The sequence below is a fragment of the Typopeltis vanoorti genome, chromosome 15 (genome assembly GCF_054136105.1).
Source record: "Typopeltis vanoorti isolate ZY-2024b chromosome 15, IOZ_Tvanoo_1.0, whole genome shotgun sequence".
NCBI classification, from domain to species: Eukaryota; Metazoa; Arthropoda; class Arachnida; order Uropygi; family Thelyphonidae; genus Typopeltis; species Typopeltis vanoorti.
In genome coordinates, this window is record NC_143563.1 from 3134331 (window position 1) to 3155923 (window position 21593).

A 21593-nucleotide genomic window follows, 5' to 3' on the forward strand; every position below is an offset into this window, starting at 1 on the left:
ATGTATGATGGCAGCAAGTCTTGCGTGGAAGTAGATGGAAAACTTACAGACTTCTTTATCATTGAAACTGCAGTTAGGCAGGGTTGTGTGTTATCTGTTCTATTATTTATAATTTTAATTAATTGGATTATGAAAAACTCAATTAATCATCAAAAGAGAGGAATATGTTGGAACTTTAATTCCACACTGGAAGACCTTGATTTTGCTGATGACATAGTGCTCCTGTCTTCCAAGTTGACTTACAGCTAAAAACTGATGTCTTTGCTCAATTAGCAGAAACTGTGGATCTACAAATAAACAAGAAGAAAACCAAGGTCATGCGAATAAATGAAAAAAAATAAAGCAATTAAGTTAAAACATGAAACAATTGAAGATGTTGATACTTCTACATACCTTGGATCAGTAATAAATAAACAAGGTGACACTGACGAAGACGTTTTACAAAGAATTGCTAAAGCACAAAATTGTTTCGGGTAATTAAACAAATTATGGAAAGCATCAAATATTACAGTTAAAGTGAAAAGAAATGTCTATAAATCTATTGTGTGAGCAATACTGCTATATGGCTCTGAAACTTGAAAACTTACCAAGGCACAAAGTAATAAATTGGACATTTTTCAAAACAAGTGTATAGGAAGAATTTTAAAATTCTTCTGGCTAAATACAATTATTAACGAGGAACTTTTAAAGAAAACCTTCTCCAAGTCAATAGATGAAGAGATTCTCCTAAGAAGATGGAAATGGACCAAGCATAAATTCTGCATCCCATCTTTGTTTTCCAAATTTTAAAACCTCACATTTTGCAACATTGAACTCACATCCCCATTTCCGTGCCCAATCACTCAATTTATTCAAGTCTTCTTGTAAGGCTACAAGATCTTCACTACACTTCATGGTTCATCCCAACTTTGCATCATCTGCAAACAACATAATATCTCCATCCAAAACTTAACCAATATCATTAATATACAAGTTAAACAGTAATGGCCCTGAGCCAGACCCCTGAGGCACTCCACTAGTGACTTTTCCTGGATATCACTCCTCCATACACAACTTGTTGATACCTATCAGATAGCCAGTCTCCAATCCAATGCACTAGTCTAATATCCAACCCCATCTGTTCTAGTTTGACTGTCAACTTATCATGACGTACTGTATCAAAAGCCTTTACGAAATCCAAGTATATTACTGTGTAACCTTCTCACGCTGCCCAGGGAAGCAGTCACTTATTACAATAAAGTAAGAAGATTACTAAAACATGACCTCCCTTTAGCAAATCCATGCTGTCCATCAAAGATAATACCATTGTTGTCAACCCAACTCTGGATCCTAGTTCTCACAAGCTTCTCCAACAACTTAACCACAACACCTGACACACAGTTATGTCTATAATTTGATGCTTGAGTTCGATCACCTCCTTTACGAAGTGACACAATCTTGTCCTCCTTCCACTCCTTAGGAACTTGACCGAGTGCAAGACTCGTATTAAAAAAATATGTCAAGGCAGGTGTCAACTCCCTGGCACATCCCTTCAGAAACGTGGTGATATATTATCAAGTCCCACAGCCTTATTTAGATCTAGTTTACTCAACTCGCCATACACCTCTTGCTCACTTTCAGACAGTCTCTCCTCCCAATCATCAACTGCTCTCAATCTCTCTCCATGAAGTCACATTTACAAGATTGAAAGACCTTTATAAACTGTTCATTAAGTATCTCCACCACACATTCTGCAACAGCTGTCTTTATACCATTTTCTCCAATCAATGTCATCCTTCCATAATCATTCTTTCTTTTGCTGGCTACATATCGAAAGAACTCCCTAGGATTTTTTTGGCTTCATTAGCTAACTGCAGTTCATACCTCCCTTTAGCTACTCTCACCAACCAAGTCACCCTCCTTGCCTGGTCTTTGTAGACCTCATGGAATTGGTTATTTCAACTTCTCTTATGCTGCCTCTACAATGCTCTTTTTCTCCGTATTGCATGCTTAATCACTTTATTCATCCATCTCACACCTACCTTATTTAACCTTGGAATACATTTAGACATTGCACTCTACTAGATAGTTTTTGAAAATCCCCCAAGCTGCATTGATCTCTTATGCAGCTTGGGGGATATGCAGCTAACTCCTCATTCCATGCTACACCCGTAAGCTATCTCCTTGAGCTCTTCATAATCACCCTCCCCCCCTGTAGTTCCACATATACCCTTTTCTAACAGAGGTCCTCACACTACTGGCAACCACCCAGATAATCACCTCATGATCACTCTCACCAATTGGTGGATGAATTGACACCTCATTTATAATTATATCCTCTGATGAGATGACCAAATCCAAGATCCTCAATCTCCGTGTGCCTTCAGTTACATACTGTCTGAGGTAGTTATCCCTCAAAAACTCATTTTCTTTACTTCCAGTTGCTATCTCATCATTCCAGTCTATATTGACATAAATAAAATCACCTATTATGATAACCCTTTTCTTATTTGCTTGCTAATTTGATTACGCATTTCATTATCACCACCATCCACATTACCTGGTCTATAACAACATCCAGCCAAGTATTTGATTCTGTTCACCTCTATCTCACACAATACTGCCTGAAAACCACTAGCACTATTTCCCTCTTGCATCTCTACTTAACTGTTTCTCTATCACGCCCCCTCCATTTTTTACCCCTTCTATCCTCATGAAACACCTCATACAAATGAAACACCTCATGAAACACCTCATGAAACACCCATCTCTATTCCTGTCAGGATGTCATCCTCTTCCAAATATCTCTCATTTATTCCAACAATCTTTGGGTGAACATATGCAATTAGTGCAACCATTTCATCTGCCTTGTTTCTTATACTTCTAGCATTTGTATACAAACACAACAGCTAATTTCTGGATCTACAGCTAGTTCCACCGATACCACTCACTCGATGTGATCTCTCCATGCTCGACTGGGGCAATTTCCCTTTCTGCCCATTAATTCTAGAACTCTCCCCAATTCCAAATGTTTCCTCTCAATCCCAGGTCATCCCATTCCTTTCCAGTCTACACATGCTCTCACCTCCTTTTGGAGCATCCACCCTTCTCATGTTGTGTACACCTGTCCACTCTGAGCCTCCCCATTTCCCTGCTCCTCTTGCACACCCTTTCTCTCATTTTCTATACTCATACCACTCACTTCCCCATTCATAACCACCTCTTCAAAATCTCCTATCTTACTCTCCTGCTCTTCCACATCAATTCCCGCTTGATCTGATTCATTCTCTGTACTCACTTCTCTACCTTCCAGCAGCAGTCTCTCCAAGCGACTCACACCATAACCACTCAAATGCAGTTCATTGCCCCCATACAGTTCACTTTGTCCTTCAAACTCATTCCACACATTAACAAACTGTACTCCCATCTCCTCACACATTTCAGCCAGCATATCATTCATAATCCTTGCTCTCTGCCTCATCTCACCACAGTCATATCTAGGCGACATGCTCACTACCCTTCCTGTCACACTATTCTCTTTTATCCTTTTAAGGAGCCTGCTGATATCCATTCTGACATGCTCTTTGTCCTCTGTCAAATCATTCATACCTATTAAAACCATAAACTCCTTTGCTTGCTCCATCCTCATATCCAATGCCTTGATTACTCTACTAATTTTACCACCTGGTAAACATACCCTATGCATTGTATCATCCAGCACACCTTTAATAATGGAGTCGCCATACAATGCCACTCGCTCATCTTTCGTTAACTCTTTCATGCCATCAAAATTTGTTCTAATAGTTTTTACCTGAATTTTCTTAATTTCATTCCACATCCATTTCATCTCTTGCCTCATCCAATCCAATTCAACTCCGAAATCTTGCGTCACATTATCTCTATCATTCAATCTTTCTAACTCTCGACCCCTTCTTCTCACTTTCACTCTAATTCATCCTTCTGCGTTTCCATTCTTTCGGTCCAACATGCGTTCAACGTTCGGTATCATTCATTCTTTCGATTTTTTCTACTTTCGATTCCTGCATCACGCCATTTCCAGTTTCATTTGTTCTCTCAATTTCGTTCCTTTCCATCACTCTCGTCCTTTTTAACATATGATACGGTTTTCAGATCACTCATTTTCTTTTTTATTTACTGGACCTCTCTTTCACACCATCCTTCTCTTTCGAACGTGCACTCAATTTCCCTTCGACATTCTTGCTATTAACACTTTCTGTCATCAATTTTATGTTAGCATTCATCAATAGGAATATGTCACTCTATATTGGACAGCAGAGCTTGATCCAATGTAAGACTGATATTAGACAATTATGTCTAGATAGATGTCAACTCTTTGGCACATTCTTTGAAATTATGCAGTGATATATCATCAAGTACCACAACCTTACTAATATCAAATTTGCTCTTTTACCCATGTACCTCTTGCTCACTTAGAGTCAGTTTCTCATCCTCATCATCAACCACTCCCAAAACCTCCATGATGTCAAATTCACAAGGATGAAAGACCTTTATGATCTGCTAATTTAGCATCTCACCTATGTCCTCTGCTGCAGTTGTCCTTATATCATTTTTGCCAATCAATGTCATCCTACCTAATAATTCTTTTTTCTTTTTTTCTGGCTACATATCAAAATAACTCCCTAGGATTTTTTTGGCTTCATTACCTAACTGCTGTTCATACCTCACTTTAGCTACCCTCACCAACCAAGTCACCCGCCTTGCCTGGTCTATATAACCCTCATGAAATTGATTATTACCACTCCTCTTAGGCTGATTCCATAATGCCTTTTTCCTCTTATCTCATGCTCAAACTCTTTACACATCCATTTCATATCTAACTTATTTAACCTTCTACTAGACAGTTCTTGTATGTCACCCAAGCTGCAGTGATATCCTTTCTAGACAACTCCACATTCCATGTTACACCTGCAAGCTGTCTCCTAAGCTTATTATTATCACCAGCCTGGTAGTTCAACATATACCCTTTCCTCACAGAAATCCTCGCATGGTTATCAACCACATAGGTAATCACTTCATGGTCACCCTCACAAATTACTTCAGGCAATATGTAAGAGAGAGCTCTTACATGTTGCCTGAAGTAATTGTCTCTCAAAAATTTGAGTAACTCATTTTCTTTACTTCCAGTTGCTATCACATCATCTCGGTCTATATTGCCATAATTAAAAACTTGGCTAATTTGATTATACATTTCATGGTCACTACCATTCACATTACCAGGTCTATAACAACATCCGATTAATTATTTCATTTCATTCACCTCTATCTCACACCATACTCCCTCAAAAACCACTACCACTATTTCCGTCTTGCAACTCTACTTTTTATGGACATAACTCATTCTCCATTATCACCAGCACTAACTACCCTTACCTTTTTACCCTTTCTATCTTCATAAAACACATCATACCCTTCCATATCTATTCCTGTCATGGTGTCATCCTCATCCAACCATGTTTCACTTATTCCAACAAATGTTGGGTGAACAGACTCAGTAAAGAAACCATTTAATTTGTCTTCTTTCTTACACTTTTAGCATTTGTATATAAACATAACAGCTCATTCATGGATCTATAGCAAGTTTCACTGATACCACTTATTACATGTGACATCTCCATAATTAACTCAAGATATTTCTTTTCTCCTTATTCATCTTGGAACCTTCTTCAAATCCAACTGTTTATTTCTGCTCCCAGGTCATTCCCTTCCCTTTTTGTCTACAGATGCATTCACCTCCTCTTGAAGCATCAACCTTTTACATGCTGTGTTCCCCATGTCCAACCTGAGTCTCTGCATTTCCCTGTTTGTCTTGTTCTCTCATTCTCTATACTCATGGTACCCACTTCTTCATTCATAACCACCACTTCAATATCTCCTTTCTTACTCTCCCATTCTTTCACATTGCTTACTTAATCAGATTCATTCTCTGCACTCATTTCTCTACTTTCTAGCAGCAGTCTCTCTAAATGACTCACACCAAACCATTCAGATGCAGTCCATCACTCTTATATACTTAATTTCGTTCTTCAAACTCATTCTACACATTAACAAACTACACACCTCTCTCTCTCTCTCCTCAGATTTCTGTTAACATATAAACCAGAATATGAGAGGAGATTAGCCCTAAGATCCAAAGAAAATCCTAGGGAATTTTTTAGCTATGTGGCCAGTAGGAAGAGAAATGACTGTAGAAGAATGATATTGTGGGATAAAAATGGGAATAGAGTGACTGATGCAGAGAACATCATGGAATTGTTCAATGAACACTTTATTGGAGTATTTCATTCTAGAGGAGTCAGTTTTAATGCTAGAGGGATAGGGCAGGTTCGAGGTTTAGAGGTACAGGAGGAGAGTGTGGTCCAGATACTGAGTACTCTGGATGTCAGTAAAGCTTTGTGGATGGTATTTCACCATGCATTTTGAGAGAATGTGCTAGGGAACTGACAGTGCCTTTGACCTGGCTTTTCAATGAAAGTCTGGCTGCGGGAAAGGTGCCCATGGAATGGAAGGAAGGAAAGATAGTGCCATTGCATAAGGGTGGGAACAGACTGGAAGTGTCTAATTATAGGCCAGTCTGTGTGTCATCAGTAGTTGTTAAGATCGTGGAGAAAGTAGTGAGGGACCGTATACAGCATTGGGCAGATGAGAGTAATGATATCTGTGAGAGTCAACATGGATTTGTGGAAGGGCGCTCTTGTTTTAGCAATATGCTAGCCTTTTAAAATAAAGTTACAAGAACAATAGATGAGGGAAAGGCATATACTGCCATTTTCTTAGACTTAGCGAAGGCATTTGACAGGGTGCCACATGATAAGCTGATATTTCAGTTGCAGCACATGGGTCTAGATGTCAGATTGGTCAACTGGATTCAGGATTCACTGTCTGATAGGTATCAAAGAGTTGTGTATGGTGGAGCAGTTTCAAGGAAGCAGAGGGTTACAAGTGGGTTCCCACAGGGCTCATTACTGAGACCTATGTTGTTTAACCTTAATATCAATGACATTGCCAGTGAATTGCAAGGGGATATTCAGTTGTTTGCGGATGATGCGAAGCTGGGAAGGATTATTAGTAATAGTGCAGATGTGGTAGCCCTGCAAGAGGATTTGAATAAGCTAGATAGATGGGCAAATGAATGGGAGGTGTCAGTTTAATGCAGCAAAATGCAAGGTCGTGAGGTTTGGGAAACATCGATGGAATGCTGCATACTCTATAGGAGGAGTTATACTGAAGGAAGTAGGGGAGACAAGAGATCTGGGGTTGATGATTGTTAGAAACCTAAAATTTAGGGAACATATTGCAAAGGTGGTGAAGGTAACACAGAGGATTGCTGCAATAATGAAAAGGACACTGACCTGCAGAGATGAAACAGTTATCATTCCGTTGTATAAGACCCTGATCAGACCACACTTAGACTATTGTTCTCAGATTTGGTCCCCAGGATAAATTACTGTGAGAGAGTTCAAAGGGGGATAACAAATATTGTTTCTGGACTGTACAAGGATAGTTATGAGGATCGACTGAGGAAATGTGGACTGCAGAGTTTGGTGGATAGAAGAAGGAGAGGTGATATGATTGAGACTTTTAAACTGTTGAGAGGTGTTTATAATAGATTTAGTTTAATCCTTTATCCCAGTGAGAGCAAACAAAGTTTGCGCCTGAAAATATCTTCAGGACTAAATATAGTGTTGTACTATCTTATCCAGTAAGTAGTGCAACACCAAGGCAACTCGTGGCAAAGGTGGAGCAAGCTACCAGGCACTTCTAACCCAGTATCTCCCATAATACAAAACACATTTCCTATGTGGATATGTATACTGTTATGCATTAAAGGGATTGGCCATCTACCCAGACTAGTTTCGACCTTTATTGAGGTCTCTTCAGTGGGAGCCAGGCCCAGAGCTGGAGATACCAGGCAGAAGCAGTAGCAAGTCATCTGTGCCTATGGGAGTTGCCAAAAGGTTTATCACCTTTTTTTGAGAGGTGGTTACAGGGTTGACACTGGGGAGTTCTTTCGCTTGGTTGAACAGTGGGAAGGAGTGATGACAAGAGGCCATCCCTGGAAGTTACAAAAGGAAACTGTGAGCAATAGGGTGAGGAGTGGTTTCTTTGAATGGAGGGTGGTTGAACCGTGGAATGCATTGCCTGATGGAGTGGTGAGAGCGAGAACGGTCAATGAGTTTAAGGAGTGCTATGATAGACTCTGTGTTTCTTAGGGGAGAGACCTCCCCTCGATGAATTGTGACAGACTTTATGTTCTTAGGAAGGACCTCCCACGATGAGTCTTTTGACTCCATGGAGGCCTGAATAATAATAATAATATCATTCACATACTCTGCTTCATTTCTTCACTGTCATACCTGGGCAACATGCTGACTACCTTACCTATTACACTATTATTGCTTATCCTTCTCAATATCCTACTAATATCCAGTCTTACATGTTCCTTGTTCCCAGTCAAGTCATTTGTGCCTATTACCATTACCAACTCTTTTGCTCGCTTACATCTCATATCCAATGCCTCACTCACTCTATTCATTTTATCTCCAGGAAAACAAACCTTGTGCATCTTCTTTTTTATCACACCTCGAAAAATAAATCCCCATACAACATTACTCATGTGTCTTTCATTACCTCTTTCATACTGATATCATTCCATTTCATCATTTTCACTCTTTCACAAGTAATTCAAATTCTCTTAATTTCACTCTTTATCCATTTTATATCTTGCCTCATCTTAACCAACTCAGCTTTCAAATCTTGCATCACATTTTTGCTCTCATTAACTCAATTTTATTGTCAGCTATACATGCTTGTTCGCCGTTAACCTTACCTTTAATTGCACTCTGTTTTTCAATTTCTGCTACAACTGTATTATTTTTGTGTTTCTTACCATCAATTGTATAGTTCATCAGATAGCTTCTTTGCTTTTTCAAAACTCATTTTTATCATTTTTTTTACTGCTCTTTTACACTGTTCCTCTTTGCTAATACATGATCACTGATCCTTCTCATGACATTCTCACTACTAGCACTTTCGGTTACCAATATATTACAAAGTTGGGTAGGGCGATAGTGAATGCAGAAGATGTCAAAGTCTTGCAAGATGACTTAGATAGATTGGAGTTCTGGACAAAGGAGAATGGATGTCAATTTAATGTGACAAAATGTAAGGTTATGCATTTCGGAGTGAAAAGATTAGCAGCAGTATACCACATTGGTGGAACTGTACTCCAAGATATTGATGAGGACAGGGACTTGGGAGTGTTGGTGGATAGGGAGATGAAGTTTAGGGGGCACATTGCGAAAGTAGCTAAATCAGCTCATCAACTCACTTGGTTGTTGAAAAATACCTTGACGAGCAGAGAAAAACAAGTTATTGTACCTCTGTACCGAGCCCTGATAAGACCTCATCTCGACTACTGTGCCCAGATTTGGTCACCTCGGTTCCTTCTTGATGGGGAGGAGGTGGTGAGGATCCAGAGGCGAGTGACTAAGATGATAGCAGGTCTATGGAATGAACCATATGAGAACAGGTTGAAGATTTGTGGGTTGCAGAAACTAGTTGATAGGCGAAAAAGGGGAGATATGATTGAGACATTCAAATTGCTAAAAGGATTCTATAGGATTAATTCAGATGATATTTTTGAGATCAGGACTGGTGGTGGGAGAACTAGGGGACACCCATGGAAGCTGGGCAAGAGTGTGGTTAGTAGGGGTGTTAGAGCTGGGTTCTTTACTTTTAGAGTGGTAAATGAGTGGAATAAGCTGCCAGAGTCTGTTGTGGGTGCTATGACAGTGAGCGAGTTCAAGGCAAGGTATGATAGATACTGTGAGAATGTTGAACAGCTGTCTGAACATGATGTTTAGGGCCTCCCTCGATGAGTCTAAGGACTCCTGCTTACTTATTACAATAACGTGATGGATACACACCAGTATATGTAGATTTTGCAAAGGTGTGGTTAAAGTGTTGGAGAGGCCATTGTCAACCAGGATCCAGAATTGGGTTGACCACAATGGTATTATCTTTGCTTGACAGCATGGATTTGCTAAAGGGAGGTCATGTTTTAGCAATCTACTTACTTACTTATTACAATAACGTGCTGGATACACACCAGTATATGTAGATTTTGCAAAGGCTTTTGATGGATTACCACATGAAAAGTTGATAGTAAAACTAAAGGAGATAGATTTGGATATTAGGCTAGTTCACTGGATCAGAGGTTGGCTATCTGATAGGTATCAGCAAGTTGTGTATAGGGGAGCAACATCCAAGAAAAGGTAAGTACTAGTGGTGTGCATCAGGGGGTCTGTTTAGGGCCATTGCTGTTTAACCTGTATGTTAATGATATTGGGGAAAATTTGGATGGGGATATTCAGTTGTTTTCAGATGACCAAAAATTGGGACGATGTAATGAGTAAAGCAGATTTTCTGGCCTTACAAGAATACCTGAATAGATTGAATGAATGGGCACAGGAGAGAAGATGTCAGTTCAATGAAGCAAAACGTAAGGTTTTAAAATTTGGGAAACAAAGATGGGATGTAAAATTTATATTTGGTGGGGATATATTGTTGGAGGTGGAGGAAATAACAAATGTTGGGATGATGGTGAATAAGGATCTAAAATTTAGAGGATGCATTGCCAAAATTGTGAGGACAATACAACGAATTCTGGGATTGATGCAGAGGACATTCACATGTAGAATAAGGAGATTCTTGTTCCATTGTATAAGGGTCTGATTAGGACATACATGGACTACTGTACACGGATTTGGTTACCTGGTTTTCAAAAAGATGAAGAGACGTTGGAAAGGGTGAAGAGGCAACTGAGTAAGGTAGTTTCTGATCTCTGGAATGTTGAATATGATGAAAGGTTGAGAAGATGTAATTTACAGAATCTAGTGTATAGGAGGAAGAGGGGTGATATGATAGATACATACAAATTGGTAAGGAGTTTATATAGGAACAACATTGAAGAGGTTTTTCATAAAATGGTGGAAGATCAGGGGAGAACATGAGGTGATCCCCGGAAGCTGTATAAAGGAGGGTGTAAACAAGGGAGTGAGATGCAGATTTTTTGCATGCAGAGTTGTGAATGATTGGAATGCCTTGCCTGAGAGTGTGGTGTCTGTAGAGAATTTGAATGCTTTTTTTTTTAAGGTGCAGTATGATGAGCTGTGTGTGTGATGAAGGGTCCTCCTAGATTAGACTTTGACTCCATTGGGTATTAGGGTAATAATAATAATAATAATAACAGCAATAAGAAATGCTAGTGGTACTAATGTGTAAGCAAGTTATATATATTTAGAGCTACTGTATTTAGATATCCATTCACTTACTTTTTCTCCTGGTGGTCCAGGATCTCCTGGTAGGCCCATTGATCCTTTCTCTCCCTAAAAGAAGATGATTCAAACAGTTTAATATAAATTCGTATTGGTACTTAAAATTGAGAAAAAAAATTGCATTCTATATATAAATTAACATAATTTAATGTATTAAGCACTGATAGTAAACAACATTCTAAATACATTATGCAGACAGTTTCTAAAACTTCTGTGCAAATAACATGTACTTATGTTCTAAACTAAATTATCCACTCTTAATAAAATGATTGCTATTAAAACAATATATATAAAAACCCATAAAAAAAAAATTTGATACTTACTGTGGGACCAGGGGGACCAGGAGGTCCAATGTCACCTTTGAGTCCAGGAATACCCTATTAAAAATTATCACTGATCTGAATTTGTTTTTGTAGTAATTACAAAGAAGACAAGAATATTATATAAACTTATTTTAAAATAAAGTGTGATTAATGAAAGCAAATGTTTATTTCCATTATTTTCAATTTTTTTCATATACCTGCACTTCATTTTTTTTCATGCTGGGTACAAGTGTTCTTCAGTAGTGTTTGGTGTTGGAATTTTGTTTGTGTTTCTACCGTTTTTTTACTTCCTAAAATGACATCCATAAGAAAGTGCATGTCTACAGCATGGGAAAGTTTAGGTATGAAGATCGAGTTTTGCTGGAAATTTTCTCAGTGGATGCATTGTGAGAATTTTTTTATGTCTGAATTTTATAAATTTTATTAATTGAGAAATTGGAAAAATATGTGAACTGTTAGGGTGAATGAAAAGAAATAAATATTAATGTATGTGAGATGTGAAATGACAGGTTAGAGCATTTCAAAATGGTAGCTAGCATCACCTGTAGTAAACAGATATCAGATGGGAGTAATAGTAATGATAACAAAGGGATGGAGTGGAAAAGCTTAGGCAAGAGTTTACAATAATGAAGAGTGAAATGAAGCATTTGGAAGATGAAATTAAACATCTAAAGAAACAGAGATAATGAATAGCAAGATGGCTGAGTTGTGTGAAGCAAAGGAGGTTCAGTTTGTGAATCTATACAGTGAATTTGAAGGGAAGTTGGAATGGTTTAAGGTTATTGGATTGCATCTGAATGGTTTAGTGTCGGACATTTAGAGAAGCTATTAGTTGCTGAGAAGGTACAGAATCAAGAAGTTAGTGTAACTAATGATCAAAGCGTGACTATGAAGCAGGATATCACATTCAAAACAGGCAGTAGGTCAGGATGAAGATAGATACAAGGTTGATAACTGCAACAGAGAACAAAGTTATGGAATGTATAAAGGTGGGGATGAGACAGGCATGAATAACAGAGTCAGGATCAGGGAAGCAGGAGTGGTCAGACAGCAGAAAGAGGTGTAGTAAAGTGAATAAAGTGAATAAAGTAGAGATAGTGTTGTGGGGAGGTTTCAGAGATAGGGGACTGTTATGTTTGTATACAAATGTAAGGAGTATTTGAAATAAGGAAGCTGAGGTTGCTGCACTGCTTGAGTGAGCATGTCCAAAGATAATTCCTGTAAGTGAAACCTGGTTATCTAAGGATGGTGTACCGTCAGGAATAGAAATGGAAGGATATACAATTTTCAGAAAGATGGAAAAGTGAAGAGGAGGGGAGAAGAAATGGTAATGATTACAGAAAATTTGTGTCTCCACAAAGAGTGGAAGTTGAAAATGGTAGTATATATAAAGATTTTGAATCTATGTGACGTGAAGTTGAAATTAAAAGACTAGTATATCTAATAGGATGGTGTTATAGGACCTCTGATAGTGTCTCAATTTTTGCCCTTTGATTGGAAAAGGTCTAAGTTCGATTCTCATCATGACAAGAGGAATCATTACATGTTTTTTTTTTTTCAACTGAAGGTGAGTTAAACACTCTCATATGGAGGTAGCAGGGTTTTTTCTCCCGAAAAATTTTTTCATTCTACATTCACACAATCAGCCTTCAGACCCCACGCAATTTACAGACAAGAAATACCAGTGGTGGTGGTGGTGGTGGTGGTGGTGAGCAGTAGATATTGTTGGTGTAGATGATGGTAGTGGCAGTTTTGCTGTAATTGGTGGATTAAGTGGCAGAGACAGAGAGCTGTAGAGTAGGTGCCCTCCCTCGATGAGTCTTTAAGACTCCTTGGAGGTGTCATGTAATAATAATAATAAATTATCTTCACAAGATGTGGCTGTTAATGACTGCTGCCAGTTGGTGAGAGTAATCATGAGGTGCTTGTTTGGGAAGTTGTGAAACAAGAAAATAATTTCACTTATAATTTCATCACAAATAATTAATAAATAATTTCAACACAAATGATTTTATTTATAAAATCATTTGTGTTCACATATATCCAAAAAAGGAGATATGTGAAATTACAAGAGAGTAAATAAAGTGGGTGAATACAACCATTAATCTTGAGCTACATAAAAAAAAAAAAAAAATTGTGAAGGGAATTTAAGAAGAAAGGTGACATGCAGGCACATGAACAGTACAAAATGTATACGGCAGAATGATTTTATGGAATGCCGATGGTAGGGAGGTGACTGAATCAGTCAAAATAGTAGAATTACTAAGCGAATGCTTTGCAAGAGTACATCATCCAGGCAGTGATATTGCAAGAATGAGGGAACCGATGGTTATAAGGGAACTGAGATGAATGAAATGGAAGTGAATAGCATACTACAGAACTTTAATGTGAATACATCTGTGGGAATGGATAGTATACCAGCTTGAGTCTTATGTGAAGAAGCACAGGAATTGTCAGTGCCCTTAAACATATTGTTTAATTTAAGTTTCAGCTCTGGGTTAGTCCTGAGGGGATAGAAAGAGCGGGAAAATAGTTCCTTTGCATAAAGGAAGCTTCAAGACTGCTGTTGCAAATTACTGAGCAATCAGCATATCAGGAGTCACTGTCAAGGTGGAGAAGTTGGTCAAGAGCAAAATACAGGAATGGATAGATGGAAATGGAATACTGTATGGGGGAGGGGGCAACATGGTTTTGTGAAGGGTAGATCATGCCTCAGTGACTTGCTCATGTTTTGTAATACAGTGACGGCTGAATTGGATAAGGGTAATGGGTTTACAGTGATACTGCTGGACTTGGCAAAGGCCTTTGACAGGATACAACATGAAATTTCAGTAAACTGCAGCACATGTAGTTGGATATAGGGTTGGTGAGATGGATAAGAGGGTGGTTGATGGAGAGATATCAGAGAGTAGCTTATTCAGAAGTATAGTCCAAAAGAAGGCCTGTTACTAGGGGCGTGCCACAGGGTTCTTTTCTTGGACCACTGCTATTTAATTTGTTCATTAATGATATAGGAAAAGATCTGAGAGGAACTGTTCACTTATTTGCTAATGATGCCAAGTTGGGAGCAATAGTGAATACACATGATGTCAAAATTTTGCGGGATGATTTGGATAGATTCACAGACTGTGCTAAGAAGAATGGATGTCAGTTTAATGTGACAAAGTGTAAGGTTATGCATTTTGGGATGAAAAGATTATCATCAGTATATTACATTGGTGGAACTGTACTCCAGGAAATTGATGAAGCCAGAAACGTGGGAGTGTTGGTGGATAGGGAGTTGAAGTTTAGGTGGCACATAGCAAAAGTGTCTAAATCAGCTCATCAGATCACTTGGTTACTGAAGAATGCAGAGACAAGCAGGTTATTGTTCCTCTTTATCGAGCCTTGATAAAACCCTATCTTGACTACTGTGCCCAGATCTGGGTGCCAGAGTTTCTTCTTGATGGGGAGGAGGTGGAGAGGATTTACAGGCCAGTGAACAAGATGGTAGCTGGTCTATGAAATGAACCTTATGAGAACAGGTTGAAGATTTGTGGGTTACAGAAATTGGTTGATAGGCAGAAGAGGGGTGATATGATTGAGACATTCAAATTACTGAGGGGTTTTTACAAGATTAATTCAGAGGAAATTTTTCCAAACAGGTCTCGTGGTAGGAGAACTAGGGGGGCCATCCATGGAAACTGAGCAAGAGTGTCATTAGCACAGGTGTTAGAACTAAGTTTTTTACTTGGAGATTGGTGAATGAGTGGAATAAGCTTCCAGAGTCTGTTGTGGGTGCCATGACTGTGAATGAGTTCAAAGCAAAATATGGTAGATACTGTGCGAATGCTAAATAGTTCTTGACATGATGTTTAGGGCCTCTCTCGATGAGTCTAAGGACTCCTTGGAGTTTCGTGCAATAGCAATAATAATAATAATAATAATAATAATAATAATAATAATAATAATAATAATAACAATAATAATAATAATAATAATAATAATGAGGTAGTTGATTATTAGAAGCTCTATAGTCAACTATCATCAATACACTGGGCAGATGAGCTATGCACAAAAGATGCTGACAGTGAATGGGAATTCATAAGGCAGTATCTGACATAAGCAATATATAACTGCATATTGAGAATTAAGCAAATAAATAGAGTATTAGTAAAATGGATAAATACTGAAATCAAACAACCTGAGTTGGAAAAGAAAATGTTATGGAGGAGGTACAAGACAGTAGCAATCAGATACATGAGGAGTATAGAATACAGGCTAGGAAGGCGACAAGTTATGAGAAGTGTAAATAATGTTATGGCAAGTTACACAGACACTGCCTGAATGTTTTTGTATGCAACCAGGAATAGATCATTATTTGCATAATAAAATATAATAAAATGAGATTCATAGTTGAACGTGATAGAATACAATAACATAATGCATAAAATAGAAAATAATTACAAACAGTTAGCAATATGCACCAAGTGACAGGAATTAAATCTGATAACTACGTAGGCTGTTCAATAAGTAATAAGACTATATTTATACAGAAAACAGATTACCTTTAATCGTTATCATTTACATGGTCTTTTTCAAAGTAACTACTGTGAGACGCGATGCATTTGTCCCAACGTTGCATCCACTTCTTAAACACATGTGAGAGTCCGTTTTTAGAGTTCTTTCAAAACTGCCTCCACAGCTTTTACACATGCTTTGTTGCTTTCAAAATGGTGGCCTCTTAGTGGTTTCTTGAGCAGAGGAAACAGCCAGAAATCACATGGTGTGAGATCAGGACTGTATGGAGGGTGTGGTAGGATATCTGTGTTGTTCTTCTGCAAAATGTCCACTACACAACCAGCAATATGTGGTCTTGCATTATCGTGGTGCAATAAGAAGCCATTCTTCAGCAATGGACGCTTCCTTTTGACGTGCTTGATGATAATCGCTGCTGTGTTGATCCTTGTCTCTGTGATGGACGTTGAAGGTCTTCCCTCATGTTCAAGATCTTCCACATTTTACTTTCCTTCCTTAAAAGTTTTATGCCAGCAAAAAACACTTGCCCTCGACATTGCTTCATCGTGGAAAGCTTCACGTATCATGTTAAAAGTGTCCGATGCCGATTTTTGCAAACACACACAAAATTTAATCGCATAACACTGTTCCAAGGACGCTTCCATTTCGAAGACTGGTCGCACCTCTTAGGCGTGTCGATGAGCACTTGTTTAGTCACGTGACACTCTGGCACATCAGCCCGTATACGCCATCTATCAACCTCTTTTGTTAATACATACAGCAACATTTCTTTATTCCACAGAAATTAATATTGTGATGAGTGGTTTCGCCACAGTAAAATTAGTCTTATTATTTATTGAACAGCCCACGTATATGATTAAATCTCAAATAAAGATAAGAATATCTTAAAGGATGTAACTTTTGAAGAACATAAATTTAGAAAAATTCATACTTAAATACTTATCATTTTCTTGATGTTAATGCAAAATGATCAGAAGAATGACCTTTAAAAAAATCTAATGAGAATACTAAGTAGTATATGATCTTGAACACCCAGTGAAACATTATCTTATTTCTTTGAAATTTGAAAGCTTAAGTGGAAAGCCATGCTTGGTCTCTGGAGAAGAGGTACCCCCTCTTATCTGAATCAAATGTAAGTGAAACCCTTCAAGGGCATGCCTTGAAGACATCCTCCATTCGAGGGTAAATCATTAAAGCAGTCCTCTAAGCCAGCAACTACTTTACAGATTTACAAGAACAGTATACAGGACTGAACCTGGCAATGAAGCAGGAGGAGATTTCCCAATCAGTCAGTGCATAATTCCCCTCTCCTCCCCCATACACATACATAAAAATGCTTGGCCTGAGAGAGAAGCTGAGTGGAGAGACAGAGATTATCTGAAATATCAACTACCCCAACTATCTTTTGGCTGGAGAGCAGATACCTTGATGACTTCACTGTCCATGATTATAATTGGCTTCCTTATTCCAATTTTACTGGCCCAGCTTCAAGAGATTTCTGAAATATCTGATGCAAACAATGATCTAATGCAAAATTATCTATTTGCAAACTGGAATATAACCCTCTTTAATCTCTCAGTCTGATCAAGAATCTCTTAACATTTCAATCTTCTCTTAACCAATTCTCCATCAAGTATACTGTAGAGGTGAGCTGTCTTCTCAGATAATTCAGTCCACAATCTTGTGAATGTTGTAAATGCTGTGAATGCTCATCTTTCAGCTGATCTCACCCTTATACCTTTTGGTATTACACTGCTCCAAGTGCAATAGCTTTCAGGACTTCTACTCTTTTTTCTACAGTCAGAGTATTATTTCCACAATTCTAATACAATACTCGATCAGACTGAGTAATAGAAATCATCTATAATGGGAGGATGGCTCTCATTCTTGACCCTATTCAATATTTCATCCAATATATGTATCTCTATCATCTCAAGTGAACGTAGCGAGTAGATTTGAGCTGTGAAAAAAAAATGTTTTTAATTAGCGTATAGTGTAGCTTTTTATTGCAAACTGTACTGTATTTTATTCAGTTTGGATAAAAGTGACCTTCAGTAATATTGTTTATATTGTGTTTTGCTACTTGTTTGTTCATACTTCTTCTGCTTCTGAAAACAGTATCCATAAAGAAGTGTGTTGGTGGCACGTGAGGCTTCAGTATGGAGATCTAGCTCTGCCTTGAATTTTTTGCAGTGGATGCATTGCAAAAATTGCTTTACGTATGCACAGATAACTGTGAAAGAATTGTGGATTGTTTGGGTAAACGAGAAGAAGGAAAGCAGTAACATGAGGAATAGATTTTTTTACATGGAGAATTGTCAGTGAATGGAATGAATTACCAGAATGTGTTGTTAATGCAAGGAGTGTTACGGACTTTAAGATTCTATATGATAAATATGTTGTTAGTTGAGTGAACCTCCCACGATGAGTCTGTCGAATCCATGGAGAGTGTAATAATAATAATACAGGGTGTTCGGGATAAATTTGACATATTTATAATTAATTATATTTTTCCATAAGTTACATGTATTAACACACACTTCTCTTCATTTAAAAGTTTGGACCCTTCTTCATTCATATACAAGATGTCAGAAAGGATGGATAGCTGGAACCCACCTGAATCATGGAAGAGAATAACTTGTATCATGATGATTCGTGCCCGCCATCAAAATAAGGATATTACGACTGCTGCCCAATGCTCCCTGAATACAGTAAAAACAATCAGGCATGAACTAGAGACTTGCAATGGTGACTACGAGGATGTAGCAAGAAGAAAGATCCCTAGCAGACGATCTGATTGCGTTCGTACAGCAGAATTCCTCGCAAATCTGCAGGAACAGGTGTTGAAGAACCCTGGCATTGGAATTCGGGCTTTGTTCGTGGAGTTGCTAACTGTAGTCAAGCCCTGGATAACAAGGGTAGCCAATGGTAGGCCGTATGTATGGCAGCAGGATTCGGCCCCTTGCCACACCTCTGGGAAAAGTCAAAAATGGTTGTCTGAAAATTTCTACGACTTCACCAGTCCAAATGTTTGGCCTCCAAACTCCCCAGACCTTAACCCCATGGATTATTTTGTATGGGGCACAGTTGAAAAAGACACCAATCGCACTTTCAGTAATACAAAAGCCCAGTTAATGGATAAAATTAAAACAGTTTTTGCGGCCCTTCCCAGGGAGACTGTAGCATCAGCTTGTTCGAGGTTCCGAAGCAGAATTGAAGCTGTGATCGATGCTAATGGTGGTTATTTTGAGTAAATCTTGTTGATAGTATTGTAATTAACTCTGCCTGTAATGTTTTTTTGTCAATTCATTAAATTTAATAGATACAAAGAAGATTTTCTTTTTCCTTACGAAACTGTCAAATTTATCCCGAACACCCTGTATATGAAAAGTGTCTTGATAGATTAGAGCAATTAAAAATGGGAGCAAGTGTCGGGACCGAAATACAAGAGTTAGTGAAAATGGATAGAGAAATGAAACATCTGCAAGAGGATAAAGAAACATCTAAAGAAGAGATTGGCTGATGAAAATGAGAAGGAGGAAGTTAGTATTACGAAGAAAGAGTCAAAGGATAGTTGTATATCACTGTATGGGGACTCAATGATTAGAGGTGTGATGACAAATAAAGGACACAAAACATGCTTTCCTAGTGGAACAATGAAGCAAATAACTGATGCACTGCAGAAAAGGAAAGAGTCAAAATTAGTACCAGTTATGAGCACAAATGACTTAGTTGGAGAAAAAAAGAATGTTGATAGAGACTTGAGGAAGTTGTTGCAGCATGTAAAGAAGAATAGTGTTGTTTGAATGGTCGTAGGCATGTTACCCAGATATAACAACAGTGAATTGATAAGGAAAGCAGAGATAATGAATAGTAAGATGGCTGAGTTGAGTGAATTTGAAGTAAATTTGGAATGGTTTAAAGTTGACAGATTGCATTTGAATGGGTTTTGTATGGGGCATTTAGAAAGGCTGTTATTTTCTGAGAAGGCACAGAGTCAGGAAGTTAATGTAGTAAATGATCAGAGTCTATTTGTGAAGCAGGATAGCACAACTAAACAGATTGAGATTGTATGACATGAGGAAAAAATGGATATGAGGTTGAAGATGTGGTTGCAGTAGAACAAGGTGACGGAATGCATAAAGGTGAGGATGAGACAGGCAGGAATGGAAATCACAGTCAGAATCAGGGAAAAGAGAGTGACTAGAACAAAGAGAGCGGTGTAGTATAGCATCTAGAATAGAGAACGTTGGTGCTGGTAGAATGGCTTATGTTTGTATAAAAAGGTAAAGAGTATTTGAAACAAGAGATCTAAGTTTGTTGTATTGACTGAGTCACTATGATCAAAGATAATTGGCATAAGTGAAACTTGGTTGTCTGAGGAGGATGTGATGTTGGGAATAGAAATAGAAGGGTATATAATTTTCTGGAAGGATAGAAATGTGTAAAGAGGAGGGGGGGGGGGGTGCTGTTAATGATTGCAGAGGAATTGTGTCCACAGTAAGGAAGTTGATAGTGCATGCACAGATTTTGAATCTGTGTAGTGTGAAGTTGAAAGAAACAGGTTAGTATATCAGACATAATGCTGTTATAGGCCATGGAATGCAGAGAATACTGATTGTGAAATGGTTAGGAAAATATATTGGGCATGTAAAAAGAAGGTGATCCTGATGTTAGACTTTAATTACAGGAACAAAATGGAAGAAGGAGAATGAGTCTGTAAAATTTCTGAGAGATATGTATCTTAAGAAGCATGTGACTGAAGCAACTAGAGGCTTTAATGTTTTGGATTAGGTGATAACTTCACAAGATGTAGTTGTTAATGAGGTGATTACACTGCTACCAGTTGGTGAGAGTGATCATGAAGTGCTTGTTTGGGAAATGATGAAACAAGAAAAGGTTACTGCTAAAAATGGATATACGTGGAAGTATAAAGCGGGTGATTATAAGAAGGTCTGTAGTCAGTTATCCTCAGTATGTTGAGTACGTAAGCTGAGCAGAGAAGATGTTAAAAATGCATGAAACTCACAAGGTAGAATCTGGCAAATGTATAACTGCATACAAAGGATTAAGGAAGTAAATAGAATAGGAGTGAAATGGATGAACAGTGAAATCAAGCAAGCTGTACTGGAAAAGAAAATGCTATGGAGGAAGTACAAGACTGTGATGATCAGATCCATGAAGAATATAAAGTGCAGGTTAGAAAGTTGACGAGCATGGTAAAGAAAGAAAAGGTGCAGTATGAAAGGAGATTGCCTCATCAGGCCAAGGTTAACTCAAGGGAATTTTTCTGCTAAAGAATAATTATGACAGATATTATGGAAGGGAGGCAAGTAGTAGGAGAATTGGAAGTGAAAGAATCTGAGGTGTATCAGATGTTGATTGGGTTAGATGT

General features: G+C 38.2%; 1 protein-coding gene across 2 annotated transcripts in view; it reads right to left on the bottom strand.

Annotated features, from left to right (window-relative positions):
- LOC150098312 (uncharacterized) overlaps positions 1–21593 on the bottom strand; it is a 733595-nt gene that overhangs the window by 547665 nt on the left and 164337 nt on the right. For both annotated transcript variants that reach the window (XM_090404774.1, XM_090404775.1), the window contains exons 12-13: positions 11681–11734; positions 11355–11408 (exon numbers count right to left, since the gene is read on the bottom strand). In XM_090404774.1, the coding sequence (XP_090260900.1) occupies positions 11355–11408; positions 11681–11734 (108 nt within the window). The remainder of the gene's footprint in view (positions 1–11354; positions 11409–11680; positions 11735–21593) is intronic.